The sequence below is a fragment of the Pongo pygmaeus genome, chromosome 21 (genome assembly GCF_028885625.2).
Source record: "Pongo pygmaeus isolate AG05252 chromosome 21, NHGRI_mPonPyg2-v2.0_pri, whole genome shotgun sequence".
NCBI lineage: Eukaryota > Metazoa > Chordata > Mammalia > Primates > Hominidae > Pongo > Pongo pygmaeus.
In genome coordinates this window covers 8631706-8656482 of record NC_072394.2, presented here as the reverse complement: position 1 = coordinate 8656482, position 24777 = coordinate 8631706, and the positions used below count along the sequence as shown (strand labels likewise).

The window sequence follows — 24777 nt, the reverse complement described above, 5'->3', positions numbered from 1 at the left end:
GCAGGCGCCTGTAACCCCAGCGACTCGGGAGGCTGAGGCAGGAGAACTGTTTGAACCCAGGAGGCGGAGGTTGCAGTGAGACAAGGTCAAGTGCCATGGCACTCCAGCCTGGGCAACAAGAGCAAAACTCCGTCTCAAAGAAAAAAAAAGCTTAATATAAGGACAATTTACATAATACTTAATGGTACACACTGCAATACACAATGAAATTGATGTGTTGTCAAAATAATCTTAGAAAGTACAGTTGACCCTGCTGGGCGTGGTGGCTCACGCCTGTAATCCCAGCACTTTGGGAGGCCGAGGTGGGTGGATTACGAGGTCAGGAAATCGAGACCATCCTGGCTAACACGGTGAAACCCCGTCTCTACTAAAAATACAAAAAATTAGCCGGGCATGGTGGCAGGCGCCTGTAGTCCTAGCTACTCGGGAGGCTGAGGCAGGAGAATGGCATGAACCCGGGAGGCGGAGCTTGCAGTGAGCCAAGATGGCACCACTGCACTCCAGCCTGGGTGACAGACAGAGACTTCGTCTCAAAAAAAAAAAAAAGAAAGTACAGTTGACCCTTGAACAACACAGGTTTGAACTGCACAGGTCCACTTATACATTGATTTTTTCAATAAATATATTGGAACATTTTTTAGAGACTTGCAACAATTTGAAAAAAAAAAACTGGCAGACAAACCACAGTCTAGAAATATGAAAATTAAGAAAAAGTATGTCATGAATGCTTAAAATACATGTAGACACTAGTCTATTTCATCATTTACTACCATAAAATATACCCAAATCTATTACAAAAATGAAAATTTATCAAAACTTATGCACACACTTATAGATCATACATGGTGCCATTCACAGTCAAGAGAAAGTTAAACAAAGGTAAAGAGGCAGTACTAAATCACAACTGCACAAAATTAACCACAGTACATACTGTACTACTGTAATATTTCTTAGCCACCTTCTATTGCTACTGCAGTGACCTCAAGTATTTCGAGTATCCACTTAAAATGCTGTGTGAGGCTGAACACCTCTGCATGAACAGTCTGTCTCTCCAATAAATTGCATATCACAGTAAAAAAGTGGATCTCTTGCAGCTGTCACATATTTTTCATCATGTTTAGTGCAATACCATAAACCTGAATAACATCACAGACCCACTAAGTGCCATTAGTGATGCTGGAAGTACTCCCAAGAAGCAGAGAAAAAGTCATGACGTTAAAAGAAAAAGCTGAAGTGCTTGATACTGAGATCTGCAGCTGCAATCCCTCATCATTTAAGATACATGAATCCAACCTAAGAGTCATTATTAAAAAAAGGTAAGAAAATTTGCATCGCTACAGCTATGCCCACAGGCCCGAAAACCTTGCACTTTTTGCAAAATATCTTTTAATCTCATACTGATAATCTCATACTGAAAATGCAGCTTTTATGTGAGTGCAGGATTGCTAGAAGAATGAGCATACCTATAGACCAATAGGACCTGAGAAAAAGCAAAGTCATTATATGACAACTTAAAGCATTAAGGAAGATGAGGATCTAAAGCTGAAGAATTTAATGCCAGCAAAGGATGGTTTGATATGTGTTATAAAGAAGTCTGTCTTAAAATATGTCACACCCTGAGTACAGTGGCTCACACCTGTAATCCCAGCACTTTGGGAGGCAGAGGAGGGTGGATCACATGAGGCCAGGAGTTCCAGACCAGCCTGGCCAACGTGGCGAAACCCCATCTCTACTAAAAACATAAAATTTAGCTGGGCGGGGGTACATGCCTATAACCCCAGCTAACTGGGTAGCTGAGGTACAAGAATCACTTGAACCTGGGAGGCGAAGGTTGCAGTGAGCTAAGATCATGCCACTGTACCCCAGCCTGGGCGACAGAGCGAGACTCTGTCTTTAAAAAAAAAAAAAAAAAAAAGTCACAAAAATAGGAGAAACAGCTACTGTTGACCAAGAGGCAGAAGGCAAATTCCCAGATGCCATTAAGAAAATCATTGAGGCGGCCAGGCACGGTGGCTCAGGCCTGTAATCTCAGCACTTTGGGAGGCCGAGGTAGGTGGATCACGAGGTCAGGAGATCGAGACCATCCTGGCTAACACGGTGAAACCCTGTCTCTACCAAAAAATACAAAAAATTAGCCAGGCATGGTGGCGGGCGCCTGGAGTCCCAGCTAGTCGGGAGGCTGAGGCAGGAGAATGGCGTGAACCCGGGAGGCAGAGCTTGCAGTGAGCCGAGATCGCGCCACTGCTCTCCAGCCTGGGTGACAGAAGCAAGACTCCGTCTTTAAAAAAAAAAAAATCAAAGAGAAAGAATATCTACTTGAACAGGCTTTTTAACACAAACAAAAGTGCTCTATTCTGAGGGGGGGGAAATGCCACAAAAGACATTCATTAGTAAGGAAGAGATGCAAGCACCAGGATTTAAAACAGGAAGAACAGGCTGTTTTACGCAAATACAGTCAGGTTTATGATCAAAGTTGCCCTTATTTATAAGGCTGCTAACCTCCAAACCTTGAAGGAAAAAGATAAACACCAGCTGCCAGTCTTTTGGTTGTACAAGAAAGGCCTAGACAATGAGATGCTGTGCTCCTGATGAGGAAGCACCTTGCCAGTAAGGGACTGCCTTTTAAAGTTATTTTGAGGTTGTACAATGCCCCTGGCCACCCAGAACCCCATGAGTTCAACACCACAGGTGTCAAACTGGTCTACTTGCCCCCAAACACAGTATCTATAATTCAGCTTCTATATCAGGGGGTCATAAGGACCTTTAAGCATCACTACACACAGTATTCTATGTAAAAGACTGAATGCTATGAAAGAGAACCCTGATAGAGAGAACATCATGAAAGTTTGGAAGAATTACACCACTGAAAATTCCACTGCTGTTACAGAAAAAGCCAGGAAAACCATCAAGCCCAAAACAATATTCGTGCTGGAGAAAACTTTGTCCAGATGTTGCACATGGCTTCACAGAATTTATGACACAGTTAATCAAGGAAATCATGAAAGAGACTGGGAATATGGCAAAAAGGGTAGGGGGTGAAGGGTTTCAAGATGCAGATCCTGGAGAAATTCAAGAGCTAACAAACACCAGGTCACCAGAGGAATTAACAGAAGAAAACTTGATGGAGATGAGTGCTTCCAATCCAGTGCCAGACAATGAGAAAGAAGACATACCAGATGCAGTGCCAGAAAACAAACTGACATTAGACAATCTGGCAGAAGGGTTCCTATTATGCAAGACTATTTTTGATTTATGACATAGAACCTTCTATGACATAGGCACTGAAACTAAGCAGTGGAAAAAAAGATTAAAGCATTGGTATCATACATTTTTAGAGAAATGAAAAAGCAAAAAAGTCAGACAGAAATTACAATGTATTTCTGTGAAGCTGCATCACGCATGCCTGCCTCCCCCTCTACCTTCCCTACACCTTTTCTGCCTCTGCCACCCCTGAGACAGCAGGACCAACCAGCCCCCCATCCTCCTAAGCCTATTCAATGTGAAGACAATGAAGATGAAGACTTTTGTGATGACCCACTTCCACTTAATAAACAGTAAGTAGATTTTCTCTTATGATCTTAATAGCACTTTTGCTCTAGCTTCCTTTATTATAGTATGTAACACAGATAAACATGTATAAAAAATATGAAATATAAAGTCTTTCTAAATGACCAAATTTTTTTTTAATTTCCAACTTTAAGTTCAGGGGTGCATGCGCAGGACACGCAGGTTTGTTAGACAGATAAACGTGTGCCGTAGTGGCCAGCTACACAGATCATCCCAACACCTAAGTATTGAGCCCAGCATCCATTAGCTATTCTTCCTGATGCTCTCACTCCTCCCATCCTCACCTTCTGACAGGCCCAGTGTGTGTTACTCCCCACAATGTGTCCATGTGTTCTCATCATTCTGCTCCCACATACAAGTGAGAACATGTGGTATTTGGTTTTCTGTTACTGTATTAGAGTTTGTCAAGGATAATGGCTTCCAGCTCCATCCATGTCCCTGCAAAGGACATGATCTTGTTCCTTTTTATGGCTGCATAGTATTGCATGGTGTATACGTACCACATTTTCTTTATCCAGTCTATCATTGATGGGCATTTAGGTTGATTCTATGTCTTTGCCATTGCCAATAGGGCTGTAATGAACATATGCCTTCTTTTATTATCTTTATAATAAAATGATTTATATTCATTTGGGTATATACACCCAGTAATAGGATTGCTGGGTCAAACAGTATTTTTGCCTCTATGTCTTTAAGGCATTGTCATACTGTCTTCCACAATGGTTGAGCAAATTTACATTCCCACCAACAGTGTATCAGTGTTCCTCTATAACCTCGCCAGCATCTGTTGTTCTTTGACTTTTTAATGATAGCCATTCAGACTGGTGTGAGTTGGTATCACATTGTGGTTTTGACTTGCATTTGCATCATTACTCATTAATGATGAGTAATGTTGAGCTTTCTGTCATATGTTTGTTGGTCACATGTATGTCTTCTTTTGAGAAGTGCCTGTTCATGTCCTTTGTCTATTTTTAATGGGTTGTTTTGTTTTTTCTTGTAAATTTAAGTTCCTTATAGATGCTGGATATAAGACCTTTGTCAGATGGATAGATTATAAAAATTTTCTCCCATTCTGTAGGTTGTCTGTTCACGCTGAGAGTTTCTTTTGCTGTGCAGAAGCTCTTTAGTGTAATTACATCCCATTTGTCAATTTTTGCTTTCGTTGCAATTGTTTTTGGCATCTTCACATGAAATCTTTGCCCATGCCTATATCCTGAATGGTACTGCGTATGTTGTCTTCCAGGATTTTTAGTTTGGGGTTTTACATTTAAGTCTTTAATCCATCTTGAGTTAATCTGTGTATAAGGTGTAAGGAAGGGGTCCAGTTTCAATTTTCTGCATATGACTAGGCAGTTTTCCCAGCACCATTTATTAAATAGAGAATTCTTTCTCCATTGCTTGTTTTTGCCAGGTTTGTAGGAGATCACATGGTTGTAGGTGTGCAGACTTATTTCTGGGTTTTCTATTCTGTTCCACTGGTCTACGTCTGTTCTTGTACCAGTCCCATGCCATTTTGGTTACTTTGGCCTTGTAGTATAGTTTGAAGTCAGGTAGCATGATGCCTCTAGCTTTGTTCTTTTTGCTTAGGACTGTCTTGGCTATTTGGGCTCTTTTTTGGTTCCATATGAATTTTAAAGTAGTTTTTTCTAATTCTGTGAAGAATGTTGATGGTAGTTTAATAGGAGTAGTACTGAATCTATACCCTGCTTTGGGCAGTATGGCCATTTTTGTAATATTGATTCTTCCTATATATGAGCACGGAATGTTTCTCCGTTTGTGTCCTCTCTGATTTCCTTCAGCAGTGGTTATGTCGGTCTCCTTGAAGAGGTCCTTCGCTTCCCTTGTTAGCCATATTCCTAGGTATTTTATTCTTTTTGTGGCAACTGTGAATGAGAGCTCATTTGTGACTTGCCTCCCGGCTTGCCTGTTTTTGGTGTATAGCAATGCTAGAGATTTTTATGCATTTATTTTGTATCCTGAGACTTTGCTGAAGTTGCTTATCAGCTTGCAAAGCTACTGGGCTGAGATGATGGGGTTTTCTATATGTAGGATCATGTCATCTACAAACAAAAATAGTTTGACTTCCTCCCTTTCTAGCTGAATACCCTTTACCTCGTTCTCTTGCCTGATTACCCTGGCCAGAACTCCGAATACTATCTTGAATAGGAGTGGTGAGAGAGGCCATCCTTGTCTTGTGTTGGTTTTCAAGGGGAATGCTTCCAGCTTTTGCTCATTCAGTATGGTATTATCATAGATGGCTCTTTAAATGACCAATTTTTAAAAATATTTTATACTTGAGTATAAGACAATTTTATAATTTTCACCTAACTCATCCTCATTATTATTTTATTTTTCCCCTATTGCTGTTCTGTATAAACATTAAAAGTAATTACTCAAAAAGACAATCTAAACTTATAGCCATAGCTGCTTTCCCTGATACTAACCAGTCAGAGAAAATTAGCATAAGCCTGGCAGAGTCTCTGCCAACACTACTCCATCCAAAAAGTGTAACAATAACATTGCTTCTCTAGGTGGTATTCTAGTGGAGCCTTAACACGGTAGTAGCAAAGGAGATGAACAGAAGGCATAACAATTAAACCCAAGAACTGGAACTCTTGTCTCAACAAAGAAGTAATGCCATCTTTCTATCATATCTACCCATCCACCCATTTATATATCTACCTTTGTCTTTCTACCATATCCTGGGCCTGTTGTTTAGTAATTCTATGTATTTTATATGGGAGCTATAAATACATGCATGCACATGCACAAACACACACATATATGCCTCCTTTGTAGACTGTTAACCACTGGGACATTCTCATTTAATATACATGTTGAGAGGGAGGAAGAGGGAGGAAGAGACAGAGAAGAGGAGAGAAGGAAGGGGCAAATTTAAAATGATGGTCAAAAATTTTTAAAAAAGAACTCTTTGGTCACCTGTGGAGGATTTTAGGGAATGAACTCAATCTGAAAGTCAGTAAATAAGGGAAATATGGCATTTATTCTGCTTTCCTTTATAAACTGTACTGCATAATAAAAGACTTAATAACAGAAAGTTCCTCTTTACAGAAGTCCGACTAATAAATAAGGAATGATAAAATTCACATAACACTATTTTGCAACCCCTAATAACGTAATGGATCTAAGCAATAATCACGAATGGCTGCTAAAACCATTAAGTAAAAGGTTGTCAGAGAACTTTACACCAGACAGTTTAGTGACAATATTCAGCTGACAATACATGAACCCAGGGATCAATCTCATCACTACTGAGAGAGACAATGACGCATTATGTGCCTCCTGATATGATGCAAAAAGATGCACAATAATCTATAAAGCATTCTTTCAAAAAAATTTAAACCCAACTCTGAACAAACCTCTGGGTTTAACTACCAACTCGTAAGAAATAAAGGGGACAGAGGAACATGTTCAATGATACCACAGAGATGCAGTAAGCAAAATTCAAAATATAAAAAATTCTGCAGGATAGCCTAGCGTATTCAACAAATAAACTATAAGGGAGGGAGGAAAAAAGGACAGAGAGGTAACTATAGATTAAAAGTGACCCAAGGAACAAATCAATTAAATGCAATATATGGACCTTGATTAGATCTTGATTCAAGCAAATCAATTGTAAAAAAAAAAATCCTTTATGAGACAGTGGGAAAAACATGAATACTAAATGGATATCTAATTATATCAAAAATTAAATTTTAAGTTAAATTTTAAATGTGAGAAGTAATAATAGTATTTTAGTAAAACAACAAAAATATGTCCCCATCTTTTAGAGATACATACATATGCATACATACAGATACTCATTTATAGATAAAATTGATATGACATATGTGACTTCATTCAAAATAGTCTGGGGGGAAGGTATAGGGAGCACTGGTATAGATGAAATAAAACTGGCCATATAATAACTGTTGAAACTGGGTAATGGATGCATTGCTACAGTCAGGCATTGCTTAACAATGGGCATACATTCTGAGAAAGGCGTTGTTAGGTGATTTCATTGCTGTGCAAACATTGTAAGGTATAATTACAAAAATCTAGATGGTATACAGTCTACTACACACCTAGATTATATGGTACAGCCAATTGCTCCTAGGCTAAAACCCATACAGCATGTTACTGTACAGAATACTTTAGGCAACTATAACACAATGGTAAGTCATTGTGTATTTAAACCTATGTAAACACAGAAAAGGCATAGTAAAAATACAGTATTATAATCTTATGGGACCACCATCATATATGCAGTCTGTCAATGACCAAAACATCATTTTGTGGCACATGACTGTATTCTAGCTTTACATATATTTATAAATGCTCATTAAAAGTCTGGAAAAAGAGGCAGGTGCAGTGGCTCACGTCTGTAATCCCAGCACTTTAGGAGGCCAACATGGGCAGATCACTTGAGGTCAGGAGTTCAAGACCAGCCTGGCCAACACAGTGAAAGCCCATCTCCACAAAAAATACAAAAATTAGTCAGGCGTGGTGGCATGCACCTATAATCCCAGCTACTCAGGAGCTCAGCAGGAGAATCGCTTGAAGCCAGAAGGTGGAGGTTGTAGTGAGCCCACATCGCACCACTGCACTCCAGCCTGGGGGACAAAACTCAGTCTCAAAAAAAAAAAAAGTTTGGAGAAAGAATTGTCCCTTGTAGATTATTAACTCCTGAGGCATTCTTATTTAACTTACTGATTAAGCCCCATCAACCCATAAGGCATCATTCCAGGTGCTAGAGACAGTACAATAGGAGAGATAAGACTTTTAAAATCCCTACAACATAGCAACTGACAAATGATATTGAATTATTACCTAATTGGTAACACAGAGGAAGAAGTAATTAGAAATATATAAGTCTAGAGATCAGCTAACAACAGTTAACAAATATGAACATAAACAGCAAGCAAATTATGTATTTAATGGGTTTTTCTAGATGGGGTTTTGTTTTTTGGGTTTTTTTATTTTTATTTTTTGGTAATCATCTCCCATTCTTTCCTCTTCCAATCCATGGCTTTCCAATATTACCAAAGGGGTAAGTCAAAATAAAACTTGCTTCCCCCTTTCCATATAAACACTGATTTTGTGTTCCTTGGCAATATTTTGTTTCCTTTTGTTTCAAGAAGGCTTAAAATCCAAATTGTTACAAATACATTTGGCTGCTCCCCTCTTTTTTATTTAACTTTCTACTGTATTATAATAACAAGAAGCATTTGGTTAAAGTAAAATAAATCTGAACAAAGCAAGAAAAAAATTGAAAGCAATAGCTCAAGAACTATTCAAGTACTCAGGAATATTTAAGCAAAAATGGCCCTCTATAAAAAAATAAGTAATGATAAGCTATTAAATTTAAAACTGATATACTGTCCTAGCCTGATAAATATTGTTCATTTCCTATAATTAGAAACTAAGTGACAAGGAATTATAGACTTCTTTTAATACTTAGTTTAAAATCCCATATTTAATAAATATCAATACCTACTTATACACATACATGTATAAGCAATGACTTAAAACGTTTCAAATATAACCATATGTATAGTTTTCCTTTACTATTTTTTGTAAATTTATATTTTTAAAGGATGTTTTAAACTGTTAAAACACTAAACCTCTCTTGACTAATATTTTCTAATACCTGAGCACTGAATAGGTAACACAAGAAAAAGTCATATGAAAAATGTGTATTGTATAGAAATATTTACAAATATTACTTGTAAAATGAGCCATTCCACTTCATGAAAAAGGAAGAGGCCAGTCACCAGTTTCTGGGTCACAACAGAGAGGAGCAAGTAACATTTCAGGAAAAATAGAAATATAATTTTAATCACATCACCTTGTTCCCCATAGAGGACTTTCAAGTTTAAAACAGCATTAGGGGGAAAATAAGAAACACACAGAGCAGTTGTAAACCACTTATAAAGCTCATATTGGGAGGCAGGATTAAACATGCAGTATCTTGTTAGAGGATAACTGTGTTAGGTGTTATTCTATTCAGTGTATTCTTTTCTAATTTGGGGAACATTTACTATAGGTTGAGTAGTCCTAATGCAAAAATTCAAAATCCAAATGCTCCAAAACCTGAAACTTTTTGAGCACCAACATAATGCTCAAAGGAAATGCTCACTGGAACATTTTGGATTTTGCATTAGGAATGCTGAACCAGCAAGTATAATCCAAACAATCCAAAACCCCAAACACTTCTGGTCCTATGCATTTTGGATAAGGGATACTCGACCGGTAGCCATTTAAAAAAAGAAGATGATGCTACTGCTGCTGAAATATTCAATACCAGTTGCTTATAAACAAAAAAAGAAATTACTGAGACCCCAACATGAAGAGGCACATAGCCTTAGGTAAGACAGGAGACCAGAATTCTGTTCTCCTGATTTCTAGCCCTGTATTCTTTTCATTACACAGCACTCTCCTCTCTTTCAATGATGTCTTAACCAGACCTTTTTTTTTTAAACCTTTGTACAAGATTTTATTAAAGGTCTTTACAGAGCAACAACCAGACTCCAGAATACAGCTGCCAAGGAGACCCTGTTATACTGTGGGGACTGGCTGGGGCAATGCAGGTGGCTCTGGCTTCCCACCCTTCTGTTCTGAGATGGGGTGGTGGGCTGCAAATCATCTTTGGGTTCCATGACGCTCACGTGATCAGGCAGGGGCTTCTTAAGGCCAATCTTATCAGTTTGGAATCAGACCATTCTTAAAACAACTTGCATTTACAGAAGACACTGGGCAGACAGGTCAGATGTGCACATCCCAATCAGCTTATCCAATGACCCCATTAGAACATGGAGTAGAGCTGCTACCCTGCTTGCCCAAGGTCACACGTTTCCAGGCTATGTAAGTTCTAAAAGAACCCACAGCTTTTCACTCCCAATCCCACATGCTTTGCCTTTCTAGAAAAACAAAGTTGTGTCTAAAACCCAAATCCTCAGGTCAATGTGTTCTCTTCACAGATACCAAGGCCTAATCTTTCCCTTAAGATTTTATCCATAGGAATTCCATGCTAGTCTTTATTTTCTGGGCCCATAGTACCCGGTGTAGTTCCATCGATCTAAGACCACTACCTGTGAAATTAGCATGTTTCAAGTCCATTTCATAAAGTCTTTCTCAACTGTTAAGTACCTTAAGAAGCACCCTGTTTGTCTAAACTTCACATCCAGATCATTAATACCAACAAGTGTTAATTCAAAGATAAGCATATTAAACATCCATTAAATCTATTATGTTGTTTTTAGAAACTTTTTCATGTACCTTTTTAATCCTTAAAACTTCCTTTATATTCTAACGTAATCTAGATTCCCACCAAATCATAAAGACTTTGAGAGTAAATTCTATCATACAAATACTTTACATACAGACATAATAACACATCATACAAAATATATTCTCTAAAATAATGAGAAATGTTTTGGTTTTTCTATTTTTCCTAATATACTCTCTTTCAACTGTATCCCCAATCCTTAAAATAACATAAGAAAATCGATTATAAATGAACTTAAAGCAAACTCAAAGGGCCACACCACCAAAGCAGCAAATCTCTAATAGCATTTGCTCCAAGAACTGTTACAGAACAGAAAAAATAAAAAAGGACCTGTAAAAAAAGTACCATATTATAAATGTGGTATATTTCAGAACACAAATTATGTTAATATACTTTCCTAAGTTTAAAAAACACCATAGGTTACTAAAAACAATTAAATCACAACCAAACAATAATTTCAAATAGCAAAATAGTAATCTCTTTATTGAATGCCAGTTATTCATTTCTGTCAACAATTGTCCTGAAATGGGAAAAATATCTACCTAAAAAATGTTCCGAGAAACTTACCATCATTTTGGCCCTTGCCCTTCATCTCCTCCTTCCATGATAGAATGCTGTTCAGGGGAATATAGTCTCTTAGGTATTCTTTGCGTCTCTCTTCTAAGGTCATCTTCAGTAAACGTTCTTGCAAAATAAAAGCAGAATCTCCATTTGTATTTAACGTTTAAACATGGGAATTACTTTTATACTTTAAGTATTAACCAAGTTAAGCTAACAAAAGAGTTGATACAGTCCTGAAGAACACAATGCAAATCCAGTGACTCCATATTTAAATGTTAAAAAAAATGTTAAATTTCATATTACCAGGGGAGAAAAAAATCAAAGCCTGATGAACACTCTCTTATGATAGTCCAAGAAATAAGTAAACTCATTTACACTTTCAATCAACATCTACAGTTTACTATGGGCCAGGTGATATGCTAGATAAGTGATATGGTTTGGATATATATCCCCTGAAATCTTATGTTGAAATGTAATCCCCAATGTGTGACGTGGTGTCTAGTAGGAGGTGATTGGGTCATGGGAGCAGATCCCTCATGGCCTGGTGCTAGCCTCAAGACAGTGAGTTTTCGTGAGATCTGGCTGTTTGAAAGTGTGTGGCACTTCCCCCCAACCCTCTGGTGCTACTGTTCTTGCCATGTGAAGTGCCTGCTCCCACTTCATCTTGTCCCGTAAGTAAAAGCTCCCTCTGCTTCATCTTGCCCCGTAAGTAAAAGCTCCCTGAGGCCTCCCCAGAAGACCTAACAGATGCCAATGCTATCCTTGTGTTGCCTGCAGAACCATGAGCCTATTAAACGTCTTTTTTTAATAAATTACTCAGTCTTAGGCATTTATTTACAGCAACTGCAAGAACAGTCTAACACAGTAAGATACAAAATAGTATCTATATAAATAAAATGCTAAGACAGGTATGTACAAATAGTAAGAGCACAAAAAAAGGCAACCGCCAAGATATTTCCTCAATTGCACTTTCAATTTACTTACAGCTTTGTGTAGATGATATAAGAATTGCTTTAAATATATATATCTTGATGATAAAATGAAAATATTTTACAAGTTGCATCTTAGAATTAATTAGAGTGGATGCCATTTATAAAGAACTGACTATGGCCAGGTAATTCATATGTATATCTCATTAAAATAATCTTCCTAATAACTCATAAAATTGATAGTATTATCATGCCAATTTTGCAGATAGGGAAATGAAGCACAGCAATGTAGTTTGCCCAAAGCAAGAGAGGTTTCAGGAAGTAAGCCAAAATTAAAATTCAGACAAACATCTCCATTAATCAAAGACTACACCCTATGTTATTTATTCCACTGTACTACACTACATTCTCAGGGAAGCTCCCCAAAAAAGGTAATATGTATGCTGGTTCATGAAGGACAGGAAGAATTTTGCATGAAGAGGTAAAAAGAACATTTCAGACTAACAAAACAATGTAAACAAAGGAGGTATGAATACTATAACTAAATGAAGCTGCAAGATATGGTATGAGAAGAGGAATGGCCACAGAAGTGAAAAGTAGCCAGAAACAAAAGTAAAACAAAACTGTACAGGGACTTGTATGCCACAATGAGCAGTTTAACCTTTATCCTATAGACTACTAATATTGAAAGTTGATTATGCATTTCCTAGACAGTGTATAAAACAACCCACTAGGACACAGGAAAACACGCAAATAATTCTATTTACATTCGTTTTTAACCTAAACAAGGAAGAAATATTTACCAATATTCAATGTATAAACTGACACTGGCTTCTTCACTCTGTATGTCAGCTTTCACGTCTCCCATACCATAACAATGGTCTCCACAATGCAGAGAGTGAGAGAGAGAGAGAGTTATTTCTCATACTCTGCAATTCTCTTTCAGTGTATCACAAGGTACTGCAGTTTAGATAAATGGATGTAGGGATAGTTAGTATCTAGTTTAAGGTAATCTAATCTTCACAAAATAACCACTTTAAAAGACTATTTCACAGAAATAAACTGCAGAAGTATTAATGTAAGCACAAGTGAACAGAAAATGGGGAACCAATATTTTTCCCACTCCTATAGCTAGAACTTCAGCCATGTTAGGAGACAAAAAAAAAAAAAAGGTATCTTAATCAGAGGTGACGTATTCACACAAATTGAGTTTAAGGTACCTGTAGGACATTGAAGAAGTTGAAATCAAGAATCTGGAAATTTAAAGAGTGGTCTAGCCTAGAGACTTTAGAAAATATCACCTAAAATTCTAGTCCTAAAGGAAAAAGAAGAGGGAACGGAAGGAAGCATCAAACCTCAAAACACAGTATTTAGAAGTGGGCACAAATAGGAAAACAATGAAATAAATCTTAGTTGTCACCAGGGGTACAAGTTCCTGGTAACAAGGAAACATTCAGAAAACAGAGTTGTTTTTTTCTTGAGACAGAGTCTTGCTCTGTCACCAGGCTGGAGTGCAGTAGCGCGGTATCAGCTCACTGCAACCTCCGCCTCCTGGGTTCAAGCGATTCTCCTGCCTCAGCCTCCTGAGTAGCTGGGACTACAGGCGCACTAAGGGAAATACCATCAACTGCTACAGGAAGGTTAGAAAAAGTGAAAATTACTTAGCCATTAACCTGCTTTTATCAATGTGGTTACCAACACCATGGAATAAAGACGAAAAGTGGTTCACAGAGCTGTTTAAGTTGTAATCTAAATGGTGCAAATCTGTAGGTTACTTAACCTCTTTATGTTTCAGTTTGCCTTTGAGGTAAGTAGGCAGGTATCATTTCCAACTTACAGATAAGGAAACTATAAACAACGTCAAATAACTTACCTAAAGTCCCACAGCTATTTAAGCAGTATAAGTAGGACTCAAACCCAGGCAACTGGTATTCAAAGCTCTTAACCTCACAATATTCCGCCTCATACAGTTTCCTACCTCATAGCCTTGTGGTGAGAATTAAATGAGATAATCCATGTAAGCTACTAAGAATAGTACTGAGCATACAAATGGGGCTTAAATATTAACTATTCTTACATGAATACTATCATGATTGTTACTACTGAATGACTTCAGGAACATTAGTTTCATTAGAATATAATGGAAATCCAGAAGACAATGAAGGACTGAGCAAAAGAAGGAAAGTGAGAACAGCAACTCCAAGTTCACGTGAAGCCCTATGAAAGAAAAGTGACTCTAAGGTGGAAGAGATCCGAGCACTGTTACAGGCAATGGAGAGGAACCTGAAGACACCAAGAAATTAAACATACCCAAGAAAGAATACATGATGGTGCAAGAACTCAAAGAATACAAGATATGGGATAAACAGCACAAGCGGAAAGATTCATCTTACACACAAGGAAGAAAAGTCCTTCCTCTAAGATAGAGCAAAGTCAAAAGGACATGTAAAGGAACAGACCAATGAGACTATGCAAGAGGATGTTAGGGCTGTTCATATTACATGGCATTTATTTTCTCTGTGAATTTTTTTTTTTTTTTTTTTTGAGACGGAGTCTCGCTCTGTCACTCAGGCTGCAGTGCAGCGGCGCAATCTTGGCTCACTCCAACCTCTCCCTCCTGGATTCGAGCGTTTCTCCTGCCTCAGCCTCCCGAGTAGCTGGGATTACAGGCGTGTGCCACCACGCCCGGCTAATTTTTTGTATTTTTAGTAAAGACAGGGTTTCACCGTGTTCCCCAGGATGGTCTCAATCTCCTGACCTCGTGATCCACCCACCTCAGCCTCCCAAAGTGCTGGGATTACAGGCGTGAGCCACCGCGCCCAGCCCTTCTCTGTGAATTAAAAAGGCAATGTCATCTCTTTAGTATGGGGGATAGGGTCTTGAGAGAACAGGAAACTTGAAGGGAATGGTAAATTTAGAATTATCACATAAAGGCAGAAAAGGGAGATGACTAGCAGTATGCCAAAGCAGTGCTAAAAAAGCTCAGATCACAAATAAAAAATTATTACAATATTACTGAGCAGGTTAAAAGACATTATGAAGCAACTGACAGTTTTTGTGAATGTCAAAAGGTACATACAGAAATGCAACCCGGCCTCTGTTGTTCCAGTTATTTAAAAGTTGAAGTGTGAACACTTAAAAACGAGATCAATTTAAAACAAAACAATGAAATAAGTTGCAATACTTGAAAATGCACATTAGTGGTTCTGAATTGGGACTCAAAATACTAGATCAAAAATGTTTATTTAAACATATGTGGTCTTCAGAACTCCTTAATTACTTGTTTAAACAATGAAACATACTGAAGGCCACAAATATATATGCATTTTCTTTGTCATTTCATAAAACTTTTATTTAAAGAATGCTTCACATTCACAATGAGTCCTTTCTCTGTGAACCAAGCATTTAAGTAGGAGACCTATTTATTAAATGGTATACTGAGTTAAAAATATGTTTATAGAATGCCTTGACATTTCAATGAGGTAGGTAAGCCTTCCTTTAGCTTTAAAGGACAGCTGCAAAAATACTATACCATCAGCTTCCCAGTGGGCTGAAAGGAAAAAGGTCATGCATCCCATCAGCTTCTCTAATACTAACGATGGTACTAGAAATCCTTAGCTCTTCCTTGGGGGTATAATATATATTTTATATTTAAATATTCCAAACATAGACATCCTGAAAAAAAAAAAAACACTGAGATATGCATTAAAGTCTTCGTATCCCAGTAACGTTTTCCTTTGACATTAAACTTCACGAAAAAATAACTTAGTTTTGGATAATTACTTTGTTAATTGCCTTATTTAATGTTGCATTTGCTTCCTTAGGAAAAAAAATTGGCTATATATTCTCCATTATTAGAATAAAAAAGATTCTAAAATGCCTGCTGGTCACAGTCCAACTGTGTAGATGTTAAATGAAGGAAACATTATGTTATTACTTGAGGAACACTGTTTTTCTATTATGACAGAAAAATAGTTCTCAAGTACTCACTATAATTTCATCAATGATTCATGTTACTGAAAACAATGTCTATGTCTTCCTCTGTTTTGCCCTCATTATCATCAATTATACAAAGCCAACATTTCAGCATCATCAATAAATATGGGCATAAATGATTTTTCAGTGCTCACAAGGTAAATCCTTGTTGAAAGTGTGTTGAAACTAAAGTAACTACTACTGAAAAAAACAAAGCAAAATTATTTTACACTACTTTATCAGGCTATTACTCTCGACAGCATTTGATTTATAACACCAGAAGTGTTAGCTCTCTATATACCCATAATTATTAAAACATAATTAAATGACTAAACTTTCAACGTTTTTAAAGATCATTTTAATTGTGTTGTTCAGTTATACTACGTTAAATCTTCCTGCAGTAAATTTGAAAAAAAATTCCCTCCTCACGCCTTTGTTCGTGCATTGTGGAAGCAGCTCCTATATAGTGGATTCTTTTTCCACATTAATTCCCTTTCTTACCTCCACTGTTTTGCCTTCATGTTCATAAAGGCCGGGACTTGCAATAAAAATCTACAGGTTTTAACGAACTATTAACAAGGAAATCAACTTTCTACCTAGTCACCCCTATATCCTTTTGTAAAGATGAGGTACCAGGAGAAATGTGCACTACCCTCAATAGACCTCACCCTTGCTATACAGGTTTTAGTGTATTTTTGCAATAGGAGTGCAAGAAGTTTTTGCTGCATTTCTGTAAATAGCTAAAGAATGAAAACGAAAGAGGTGTGAAAAGGAGGGTGAAAAACGCCAGAGACACTCAAGTTAGAATGTTACCTAACTGTGGTGGGGTAAGGGGGAGATCTTGGTGGGAGACGCTGGATCGTACACTTGTGTTTCTTAAAGAATCAGTGCCACTGTCAATCTAGCTGATTCGGATAAACCTTATATGCACAAAATTCAGAGATGGGTTCATACAGAGTGACATTAGTCACAAAATCTTACTCTGAGCAACTTCAGCCCATGAATGGGGATGGAATACAGAGAAACACACTGTTGGGAGAACAGCCCATTCAGACTTCTCTGAAGGCACTTATCCTCACGGACAACACGCTCGTTTTAGGGCTCCCCTAGAGTTCCAGGTTTCAAAAGTCACGCTGCAGCAGCGAAGGAAGGAAACCTAGACAAGGGGTAAACACCCGATGGTGGGGACACTTTGCCATTTGGGGGCTGGGGGGACACGAGCGAGAAGGAAAGAAATGAGGGTGCAGGGAGCGCGGAGGCACAACGGCAGCTGCAGCCTGAGCGCCCGCCGGCGGCACGTGTCCGCGGGACACCCGGGACGACAGTGCCCAAGTCCCAGCTGCGGTGCAGAGGAACTTGTGCCGCGCCCGGGGCTGCTGCCTGGGGGGTCCCCGCCGCGAGCGAGGCGAACGCAGCACCGCCTCGGGAGAAGGTGACCGGGTGCCGAGGGCGACAGAGAGGGGCGTGCGCCCACACGTGCGCGAGCTGCAGGTGCCCAGGGGCGGCGCGTGCACGCCGGAGTGCGCGCGAGTGTGCGCGTGTGTACACACGGACACCAGAGGGAGGCGGCACCGGCCGGGAGGGCGCGAGGCGGGAGCTCGGGCGGAGGGCGCCGCGGCACACACAGCCTGACCCCCGCCCCCACCCCAACCCCCACCGCCCGCACCCCCAGGATCCGACGGGCCGGTTACCTTTCTCCTCTCTCCACACCTTTTTCTTCTTGTTGCTGGGGTACATGTTGCCGTGGGGGTGGCTGGCTTTAAGCTGCAAGTTCCCCAGGCTCACGGGCAAACAGGGTGTGTGTGGAGTGGGAGGGGTGGGAGGGGGCACTCAGCAGGGAAAAAGTGAAAGAGGCTCCGCGTCCTGCGCTGCTCGCCGCTCGCCGCTCTCCAGTCGCCGCCCTCCCTCAGCCCGCGCTCGGCTCCGGCTCCCACCCGCCTCAGCCCCGCGGACGCCGCCACAGCAGCACCTCAGAGCCTGTCAACTAGGTCACGCCTCGCGCTAACCTAACACCCGCGCAGGCACCGCCTACCAGCCGCTAGGCAGCGCCGCCTCCCATTGGCTGCACTGCCCGCCGCTCTCCGTGTTCTAGCCACGGCGCGCCCCAACTTGGGCCCCAGGGCGCAGGCGCAGGCGCAGGCTCGGGCTCGACGCCGAGGACGTTAGGGAGCTGGAGGGGGCGGAGCCAGGGAGCGAGGGGGCGGAGCCAGGGGCGAGGGGGCTGGAGCTGGCCTCGAGACGGGGGCGGGGCGTGAAGCCGACGCCTAGTGGGAGAGGGAGGTGGACCGCGCTTACCGCTGGCCTCTTGGAAGACTTGAGGGCGTGGCCTGTAGAGCCAGGTGCGCCAAGTGACCGGCGAGCTAGCGGAAAGCCGCCTCAGGGACTTGGAGGATGTAGAAGTGGGAGGAGACCGAGGGTCAACACGAATTGTCCGTGCTCACTCCAACTGCCTTGTTGAGGAGGATTTTTACCAGGTAATCTGAGGCCTTCCTCTGAGTGGGCAACTAAAAAAGACCAAAACAAATGAAAGTATTGGCAAATGGTTCCACACCGTATGCAGTTGGCTCCTCAAACCTGTAGTGAAAATTACAAATTTCATTGGAATTTGGTGAAGTTTAGAAAGAACAAATGTAGACTGGGATACTCAAGACAGTTTTAAGAACCAAGAAGTTGCGGACAACCAAAATGTTATATTGAAAACACGTCTTACGTCAAAACAAATCCAGATGCCTGTTAACCAGAGCCAAGTGGTCTTACTTTATTCTACCAGTTGCTTGACGTTAAGACTCAGGTCCAAAAAGCTGGCTTGATTCTGGATAATACTAACCTGGCGGGTTCTGAAAATCCAGTTTCGCTGAAGTCCACCACGAGTAGGGTGACCTGTAATTTAGAAGTTTGGTACCCTCCCCCCAAATTTATTGTGTTTCTATATATCAGATCATCTTCAAGGCTAATTGAGTGGATGTTGTAAATCCACATTTATTTGGCAGTTTGGGTACTTGTTATATATATTGGGCAAATAATTATTTGGAACACATTTTTAAAAAATAGTGGAAGAGAAAAGGAAGAAAGGGGAGAGGCCCCAAAAAGAATTGTAAAGAATGGAATATTTTTAGTAGTAGGATACTCTCATAAGGATAATTCACAACATGGTAAGGTAATTTTTGTTTTGTCATTTTTTTTTTTTTTTTTTTGAGGCAGAGTTTCACTTTTGTCGCCCAGCTGGAGGGCAATGGCTCCAACTCAGCTCACTGCAACCTCTTTCTGCCAGGTTCAAGCAATTCTCCTGCCTCAGCCTTTGGACTAGCTGAGATTACAGGCATGCGCCACCATGCCTGGCTAATTTTGTATTTTTTTAGTAAACATGGGGTTTCACCATGTTGGCCAGGCTGGTCTCGAACTCCTGACCTCAAGTGATCCCAAAGTGCTGGGATTACAGGTGTGAGCCACCGTGCCCAGGCTGTTTTTCTTTTAATGCTGTGAAATACGAAAAAAATAGATTTGGGATAAATAAAGAAGGCTTCAAGAAGGAAGTGACATTTGAGCTAGTAATAAAAATATGTACTTATTTATTGGCACTAGAAATAGAAAGTGGTCTTTGATTAAAGACATTACCAGGGAAGAATAAATAAAACTTGATAATGCAATAGATTTTGAAAGAAAGGTGAGGAAGAAAAGAAAAACATTTCATAGGATGGGTAAGGTGGCAAATAGTAATGCTAATATTAAGCAATATGGGAACAGTTGCAGATTTTGTAGAAAAGATATTGACTTCTTATGTAGAAATGCAAAAGGTAAGACAAGTACATCGTACTAGACACCTTCCCTTCAACAGAGAAGCTGTTTGCACTCCAGCCTCCAGCCAGTCCTTTCACATGTGCTTTCTTAGGAACATTACACTATTGATTATCTCTTCTCTCATGTCAGCTCAAAGAACTGGAACTTTTATTGTGTGAAAGCATATTAAAAGTATGTAGAGGGCATTTGTTCCAGCATTTAGTATTAATCACTCTGACAAAATACCATTATCATTCAAAACTGTTAAATATTTAACATCCCTAAAGTACCTGAAATGTGCCATGTACCAAACTGAACTCATGCTCCTTCTCCCAGTTTTCCCCATCTCTTTGAATGTCTCCATTATCCGTTTAGTTGAAAAATCTGGAAACCTAAGCACCATCCCTGGTACCTCTTATAACTTCACTCTCATATCGAATCGGTTGCTATACCTACGCAATTTTATTGAGCGGTCTGTATAAGTCTGGAATCACTACTTTCCAATAGCATTGCAGTAAACTTAGTCCGAATTTAACTGGACTATTGCAAAGACTTCCTAAGTGGCCCTCATGCCTACTGTTGCACCTCTTCTGCCCATTGTCTAGACTGCATCTAGTGATACCTTGTCAGAAGTGATCACGTCTTCTCACTTCTGTAAGTCATTCAGTGACTTTTTGGTGGTCTTTACTAAGGACTGTCTTATGTGCACCCAAAATTCATATGTTGAAGCCCTAATCTCCAATGTAACTAAATGTGGAGATTAGGTCTTTAGGAAATAATTAAGGTTAAATGAGGTCATAAGGGTGAGTGAGGTTAATAGGACTGAGGCCTTATAAAAAGAGAGAGATCTCTTTCGTGCTCTCCTCCCACCCCCTTTCCCTGCTATATGAGGACACAGCAAGAAGGTAGCCATCTGCAAGCAGGAAGAAGACCCTCACCAGAACCTGGTCTCAGATTTCTAGCCATCAGAACTGAGAAAATTAATTTCTGCTGTGTAAAGTCACCCAGTCTATATTATTTTGTTGCATACAGGCTCATACAGTCTTTTTATAACAATTAAATTATTAAGAATGGAGTGACTATCACCTACTAACCCAGCCTTATTTTATACTATGCTCCATGCCACCCCCATTCCCCAGTCTCTGATTCCAGCCCGCAGAGCATCATTTCATGTTCTGGAACATCATATAGCCTTTTTTTTTTTTTTTTTCTGAGACGGAGTTTCACTCTTGTTGCCCAGGCTGGAATGCAATGGCACGATCTTGGCTCACTGCAACCTCTGCCTCCCAGGTTCAAGCAATTCTCCCGCCTCAGCCTCCCGAGTAGCTGAGATTACAGGCATCTACCACCATGCCCGGCTAATTTTTGTATTTTTAGTAGAGACGGGATTTCACCATGTTGGCCAGGCTGGTCTTGAACTCCTGACCTCAGATAATCCACCTGCCTCAGCCTCCCAAAGTACTGGGATTACAGGCATGAACCATGGCACCTGGCCCACATAGCCTTTTAACATGTTCATTGCAACACCTGGGACATGATTTGTTTAGCTGACTCACTCTCGTTCTTCATATTTCAGCTTAAACGTCACTCCCTAGCAAAGCCTTCCCTGACTCTGACCCTACCTGACCTTTGTTTGCCCTGTTTCCCCTTATATGCCTTCATTGCTCATTGATTTTCCTATAAAGCAGTTTGGGTTTGTTGTTGTTGTTTTGAGATGGAGTCTCACTCTGTCGCTCAGGCTGCATTGCAGTGGCACAATCTCTGCTCACTGCAACTTCCACCCCCCGGGCCCCTGGCCCCAGGATTCAAGCACTTCTCATGCCTCAGCCTCCTGAGTACCTGCGACTACAGGCGCACACCACCACGCCCAGCTAATTTTTGTATTTTTAGTAGACACGGGGTTTTGCCATGTTGGTCAGCCTGGTCTCGAACTCCTGGCCTCAAGTAATCCACCTGCTTTAGGCTCCCAAAGTGCTGGGATTACAAGCGTGAGCTGCCACGCCTAGCCAACATTAAGGATCTTGAGAGAGAGAGAGATTGTTCTGGATCATGTTGGTGGGCCCTAAATGTAATCACAAGTATCTTTATCAGAGGGGCACAGAGGGAGATTAAACTACAGAAGGCAAGTTATGACTGAGCAGAGACTGAAATGATGTGGCCACAAATCAAGGAATGCTGGCAGCCACTTAGAAGCTGAAAAATTCCAGGCCAAGAATGGATTCTTCCCTGGAGCCTCCAGAAGGAGCTAGCCTTGTCTTTGATTTTAGCCCTGTAAGAATTGTTTTGGAATTCTGGTCTCTAGAACTATGAGAGAATAAATTCCTGTTGTTTTAACCCATTACGTTTATGGTAATTTGTTATCACAGCAATGGGAAACTAAGAAAAGGAATAAAACTAAATTCAAAACAATAAAATGTCTATTTCTGAAGTAATGACCTGGACAGACTGTAAAAGTTGGATATTTTTTGTAGGCATAATTTCTCAACTAGCTCTGTGCCTTGGATATTTTTAATATTTATATGTTTTCCCTAAATATTCATTTTGATTTCTCATAGCTTTGAAGGTACCACTTGTGAAATGTCTGTATTATTTGAGGTATGTAAAGACATTGTTAAACAGTCTTTGTTTGCCTTTGTTCCAGTAAATCCTCAGCAGTTTCTAACTGGAAAAGAGGATAAAGATTTTCATCCAGATTAGGAACAAAGCAGACTTGGCCCATTGTTTCTTTTCCACCATAGCCTAGAGATATCAGCTTACAGGATGATGTCAGATCAGTTCATGTACCTTAATTGTGTTTTTACATAAGTGTAGTTTGCACCTCTAGAGGCAACATAAAAATAAGAACTTCCAGCACCCCTGAACACAGTTGAATGTGTGGACACGTAGGAGTTGGACTTCTGGTCCCTTCCTTTCATGTTAGAGAGACACCCCTAATTTCTAGCCTACCCCTTATCTTCAGCCAGAGGAATAGCAGTGGATCCTTTCCACAGCCTATGTTCTCCAGCAGCTGCCTTCATTCCGGCTTGAAAGAAACTCCCTGGCAGCCCATTGGCCCAAGAGTAAGGAAATGGTTGCTTAGCAACTGACTCCTGCCCCCACCACAGCCCTGAGAAGAGGAGCTCTTGGGCCAACCACCTAGTTTCTGCCTCTGTTACAGTGAAGACGAGCTGCTTAAGAGAAGATGAAGCCCTTGTCTCTGTTAATAGAGATATTGATAATTCTTGGGGTCACAATTAAAAGTAAGTTTTTTTTGTCCTTACAGTTCTCTATGAGGGTCTTTTCTCTTTGCTCAAACAGCGCCAAGGGCAGAAGCCAATTAAAAGATTAGAAGTAACTTTACTATATCCCTAACTAACGCCATTTTTGTACAGGTACTTTAAAATGTCCAATAAGAAGAATAGATGATAATGATAGTCCCACTTGGGATAATACTTGGGAAGGGTGTGGGGGATGGGGAGAAAACAAATCTATGAGAAAACCACTACAGTAATTGTTATAAAGTAGGGATATTTAGGGCAAGTTATTAAGTGTTATTAAATTTAGAATATCATAAAGGTCTAGTTCCAAGACTTTAAAGGAAAAATATAGGACTCAAAGAGTGTGAAAGATCTATAAACATGTTCTTTTAAAATATTAACACAATAACAATTTCACTTCCAAAGTTTCAATGTTTCCTAAATAGTTACTATCTGAAAATGGAAGTTATTTTCCATCTTGTTTCTTTGGCCATTTTTTGAGTTACTTTTTACCCAATCCTCATATAATGTGCTCATGATAAATTCAATTTAAGAAATATGTATTTGGTCCCTGCTTGTCTAGTGGTTAGAATTCAGCACTCTCACTACCACAACCCAGGTTCAATTCCCTGTCAGAGAAAAGAAAAAAAAAGAAAAGAAATATTTGGATTTTACCCAGAAACGTAAGATTAGTTTACCATCCATAAATTAATCAATGTAACAATCACATCAATAGAATAAAAGACAAAGATCACATGATCATTCTAATCTAGTAAAAGCATTTGACAAAATTCAGCAGGCTTTGTGATAAAAATGTGTGACAAACTAAGAATAGAAGGAAACTTTATCAACCTGATAGAAGGTATTAAAAAACTCAAAGCTAATATATTTAATGGTGAAAGACTGAATGCTTTATCCCTAACATCAGGAATAAGACAAGGATGTCCACTTTTGCCATTTCTGTTCAACATTGTACTGGAAGTTCTAGCCATGGCAATTACACAAGAAACAGAAGTAGAAGATATCAAGCTTGGAAAGAAAGAAGTAAAATGATCTGTATTCACAGATGACATGATCTTGTATACAGAAAATCCTATGGAATCAACTACAAAACTATTAGAACTAATAAATGAGCTCCACAACACTGCAGGATAAATACAAAAAAAACAGTTCTATTTCTATACAGTAGCAATGAGCAAACCAAAAATGAAATTAAGAAAGAAACTTTATAATAGTATCAAAAATGAATGACTTAAGAATAAATTTTACAAAAAAAGTGCAAAACTCATATTCTGATGACCACCAAAATTGTTTAAAGAAGTTAAAGAAGACCTTACTAAATGAAAAGACTTCTCATGTTCATGAATTGGAGAACCTAATATTGGTAAGATGGCAATACTCTCCAAATTGATCTACATATTCAACACAATATTTATTTATTTGT

General features: G+C 39.7%; 2 protein-coding genes across 13 annotated transcripts in view; one reads left to right on the top strand and one right to left on the bottom strand.

Annotated features, from left to right (window-relative positions):
• MACROD2 (mono-ADP ribosylhydrolase 2) overlaps nucleotides 1-18438 on the bottom strand; it is a 2112402-nt gene extending 2093964 nt beyond the window's left edge. For 3 of the 4 annotated variants that reach the window (XM_054468214.2, XM_054468215.2, XM_054468216.2), the window contains exons 1-2: nucleotides 18012-18438; nucleotides 11423-11539 (exon numbers count right to left, since the gene is read on the bottom strand). In XM_054468214.2, the coding sequence (XP_054324189.1) occupies nucleotides 11423-11539; nucleotides 18012-18057 (163 nt within the window). In that variant the 5' untranslated portion in view covers nucleotides 18058-18438. The remainder of the gene's footprint in view (nucleotides 1-11422; nucleotides 11540-18011) is intronic. The other variant, XM_054468219.2, reaches the window with a different exon arrangement.
• Nucleotides 3336-24777, top strand: part of SEL1L2 (SEL1L2 adaptor subunit of SYVN1 ubiquitin ligase) — a 166394-nt gene continuing 144952 nt past the window's right edge. For 6 of the 9 annotated variants that reach the window (XM_054468206.2, XM_054468204.2, XM_054468209.2 and 3 more), the window contains exon 1: nucleotides 23171-23336. In XM_054468206.2, the coding sequence (XP_054324181.1) occupies nucleotides 23279-23336 (58 nt within the window). In that variant the 5' untranslated portion in view covers nucleotides 23171-23278. Of the gene's footprint in view, nucleotides 3555-18692; nucleotides 18795-23170; nucleotides 23337-24777 lie in introns of those variants that run through there. The other 3 variants (XM_054468205.2, XM_063659072.1, XM_054468207.2) reach the window with 2 other exon arrangements.